Below are 4,099 nucleotides of genomic sequence, written 5' to 3'. Positions count from 1 at the left end.
AGTTATGGTTGGTTATAGTTATGGTTATAGTTACAGTAGTGTTAAGTGATGAGCTGTCTGTAACTGGTATGATGCGGGAGGATATTTGTCAGTTATGGTTGGTTATAGTTATGGTTATAGTTACAGTAGTGTTAAGTGATGAGCTGTCTGTAACTGGTATGATGCGGGAGGATATTTGTCAGTTATGGTTGGTTATAGTTATGGTTATAGTTACAGTAGTGTTAAGTGATGAGCTGACGGTAACTGGTATGATCTGGGAAGCTCTTTTGTCAGTTATGGTTGGTTATAGTTATGGTTATAGTTACAGTAGTGTTAAGTGATGAGCTGACAGTAACTGGTGTGATCTGGGAAGCTCTTTGTCAGTTATGGTTGGTTATAGTTATGGTTATAGTTACAGTGGTGTTAAGTGATGAGCTGATGGTAACTGGTATGATCTGGGAAGCTCTTTTGTCAGTTATGGTTGGTTATAGTTATGGTTATACTTACATTAGTGTTAAGTGATGAGCTGACAGTAACTGGTGTGATCTGGGAAGCTCTTTGTTAGTTATGGTTGGTTATAGTTATGGTTATAGTTACAGTAGTGTTAAGTGATGAGCTGACAGTAACTGGTGTGATCTGGGAAGCTCTTTGTTAGTTATGGTTGGTTATAGTTATGGTTATAGTTACAGTAGTGTTAAGTGATGAGCTGACAGTAACTGGTGTGATCTGGGAAGCTCTTTGTTAGTTATGGTTGGTTATAGTTATGGTTATAGTTACAGTAGTGTTAAGTGATGAGCTGACAGTAACTGGTGTGATCTGGGAAGCTCTTTGTTAGTTATGGTTGGTTATAGTTATGGTTATAGTTAAAGTAGTGTTAAGTGATGAGCTGTCGGTAACTGGTATGATCTGGGAAGCTGTTTTGTCAGTTATGGTTGGTTATAGTTATGGTTATAGTTACAGTAGTGTTAAGTGATGAGCTGTCTGTAACTGGTATGATGCGGGAGGATATTTGTCAGTTATGGTTGGTTATAGTTATGGTTATAGTTACAGTAGTGTTAAGTGATGAGCTGACGGTAACTGGTATGATCTGGGAAGCTCTTTTGTCAGTTACGGTTGATTACAGTTATGGTTATAGTTACAGTAGTGTTAAGTGATGAGCTGTCTGTAACTGGTATGATGTGAGAAGCTCTTTGTCAGTTATGGTTGGTTATAGTTAAGATTATAGTTACAGTAGTGTTAAGTGATGAGCTGACGGTACCTGGTATGATGCGGGAGGATATTTGTCAGTTATGGTTGGTTATAGTTATGGTTATAGTTACAGTAGTGTTAAGTGATGAGCTGTCTGTAACTGGTATGATGTGAGAAGCTCTTTGTCAGTTATGATTGGTTATAGTTATGGTTATAGTTACAGTAGTGTTAAGTGATGAGCTGATGGTACCTGGTAGGATGTGGGAAGCTCTTTGCCATTGACGGTGAACGCTAACAGACCCATAGCCAAATCGATGAGGCATCCGATCTCTAAATCCACGTTGCTGCGGCCGGACGCGTGGGCGGCGCTGGTGACGTCTCCACCCCACACCATGTAACAGTTACTCCTCTTCATGCTGTCACATGACACAGAGACGTCAGCGCATCACATGACCCATCACAACACATCACATGGTAACCGTGAGCGCTCACCTCTCGTGCACGCGGCCCCGCTCGTCTCCCAGGGTAATGGTCACTGTGCGGTTCTTGCTGAGGCTGAAGTGGTTGCTATAGTAATGGTAGTCAGGGGAGACCCATCCGACCCACACGCAGGATGGGTCCTGACCCGCAAATATCCTGACCGAATGATAGTACTGCAGGAGACAGACGCAGACATCACGCTCAAATCACACATCCTGAGGAGTCATGTGACCTCACAAACATTACATGGAGCTCTTTTTGGAGCTTGAGGGTCAATAAAGGCCCGATCACACCAAGAACAATAACTATAACAATAATTACATCCAATCACTAGCGAATAGCAGAGTCCACATCAGAGTTATAGTTTATAAAGTTATAGTTATCATTATAGTTATTTTTGTTATCAAATATTATATTTAACATTACAGTTATAGTTATATTGTTATGATTATATTTAACATTATAGTTATATTTATCATTATCACTATAGTTATCATTATAGTTATTAGTTATTTGTTATAGTTTTAGATATTGTTATAGTTATTTTAGTTATTATATTTATCATTACAGTTATAGTTATATTATAATTATATTTAGCATTATAGTTATATTTATCATTATCACTATAGTTTGTTATTACAGTTATCATTATATTTTTTCATAGTTATAGCTATCATATTTATCAGTTATTATAGTTATTGTTACAGTTATCATTATAGTTATTAGTTATTTGTTATAGTTTTAGATATTGTTATAGTTATTGTTACTACTTTTCCTTTTTCTTCTTTATAAATTATTATTATAATTATGATTATTATTATAGTTATCATTATCGCTATATTTATCATTACAGTTATAGTTATGATTATAGTTATCATCCTTATTATTATATTAATCTATATTGTTATAGATAATTTTATTATTATATTTAATGTTGTATTTACCATTCTAGTTATTATATTTATCATCATATATATATATATTACTACAGTTATCATTGTAGTTGTTATAGTTATTGTTATAGTCACCATTATAGTTAGTTGTTATAGTTATTGTTATAGTCACCATTATAGTTACTCATCATTAAAGTTATCATTATATTGTTATCGCTATAATTATCAGTTATTATTATAGTTATCATCATAATTATTATAGTAATTGTTATAGTTACAGATATAATTGTCGTTTATTTCATATATAACTTTATATTTACCATTATAGTTATTATATTTATCGTTATAGTTACTATATTTGTTTGTTATGGTTATCAGTACAGTTATTATATTTGCTGTTATATTTATTGTTTTAATTGTTATAGTTATTGTTACATTTATAGTTATATTTATCATTATACTTACTGTTATACTTATCTTTACAGTTATTATAGATACTGTTATAGTTATTGTTATATTTATCGTTATAGTTTTTGTTGTTGTTTTGGAGTGAATGCACCTTAAATAATGACAGAACTTATTTCACTGGCGCTTTAAAGGAACATAGAAAACGCTGACAACGAAAGATGCTAATAAAATTAACCTAAATTAAATATCAATAACCTTTATTCTCATAACGGTTCTGGAGGAGAAGAGGCTTCGACACTTACTGTGCTGATGCTGCTGTAATCTGTTCTCCTGCCTTCATCCGAGTGTTTGGTGGACTTCACTGGATGCCTTTAGAAACGTTCAGATGATAAACAAACAAAGAAACAAACAAGAGCTCTGGATGACTCATTCAGAATGCCGGAATCACACTGATATCTCATGCTGTCTTCTTCTCTGACCTGTGTCTGAGCTTAAGCGGCTCGTCCTCACTCAGTCCGTTGATGTGCGTGCAAGAGCTGCTCCTGAAGCTGGAGTGAAACTCCACCGGCATGCTGAGTCTGCAGAACACCATGTCAGCGTTACTGTTCTGCGTCCCGAACGTCTTATGGGTGACTTTGAGACACGGCGGACTGTCCACCGTCCCGTCGATCCGAGTGACCTGCACACACGGCGGGATTCAAACACCGCGCATACACAGCGATTCTGCAGCTTTGACGAAGGTCAATTTAAGACGTTTTCATGACCTTTTCGAGACCAATGAAAGAAAACTGAAGGAATAAATTAAAGGAGCACAATGCATCAATATGTTCTCGTCTAGCGAGCACAGTGTTGTATTTGCAAGTTTGAAAATGCAGCTTTGTACAGATTTCTATTACTTTTTCATTTAAAAAAAGTGCTTAAAGGGATAGTTCATCGAAAAATGAAAATTCCCCCATGATTTACTCACCCTCAAGCCATGCTAGGTGTATATGACTTTCTTCATTCAGACGAATCCAATCGGAGTTATATTTTTAAAAATCCTGGCTCTTCCAAGATTTATAATGGCAGTGAATGGGTGTTATTTTTCAATAGCCCAAAAGAAGTCCAATAAAGTGCATCCATCCATCATAAAAAGTGCCTCACACGGCTCC

The 4,099-nt window shown here is 35.5% G+C and overlaps 1 protein-coding gene across 1 annotated transcript in view; it reads right to left on the bottom strand.

Moving 5' to 3' along the window:
* Positions 1-4,099, bottom strand: part of LOC107743908 (ryanodine receptor 3) — a 178,775-nt gene that overhangs the window by 112,933 nt on the left and 61,743 nt on the right. The window contains exons 30-33 of the mRNA XM_016557358.1: positions 3,428-3,627; positions 3,251-3,317; positions 1,660-1,820; positions 1,418-1,583 (exon numbers count right to left, since the gene is read on the bottom strand). Coding sequence (XP_016412844.1) covers positions 1,418-1,583; positions 1,660-1,820; positions 3,251-3,317; positions 3,428-3,627 — 594 coding nt within the window. The remainder of the gene's footprint in view (positions 1-1,417; positions 1,584-1,659; positions 1,821-3,250; positions 3,318-3,427; positions 3,628-4,099) is intronic.

Source organism: Sinocyclocheilus rhinocerous, unplaced genomic scaffold (assembly GCF_001515625.1).
Source record: "Sinocyclocheilus rhinocerous isolate Xijiao unplaced genomic scaffold, SAMN03320098_v1.1 scaffold1068, whole genome shotgun sequence".
Classification (NCBI taxonomy): Eukaryota; Metazoa; Chordata; class Actinopteri; order Cypriniformes; family Cyprinidae; genus Sinocyclocheilus; species Sinocyclocheilus rhinocerous.
This window is presented reverse-complemented; position numbering and strand designations above follow the sequence as displayed.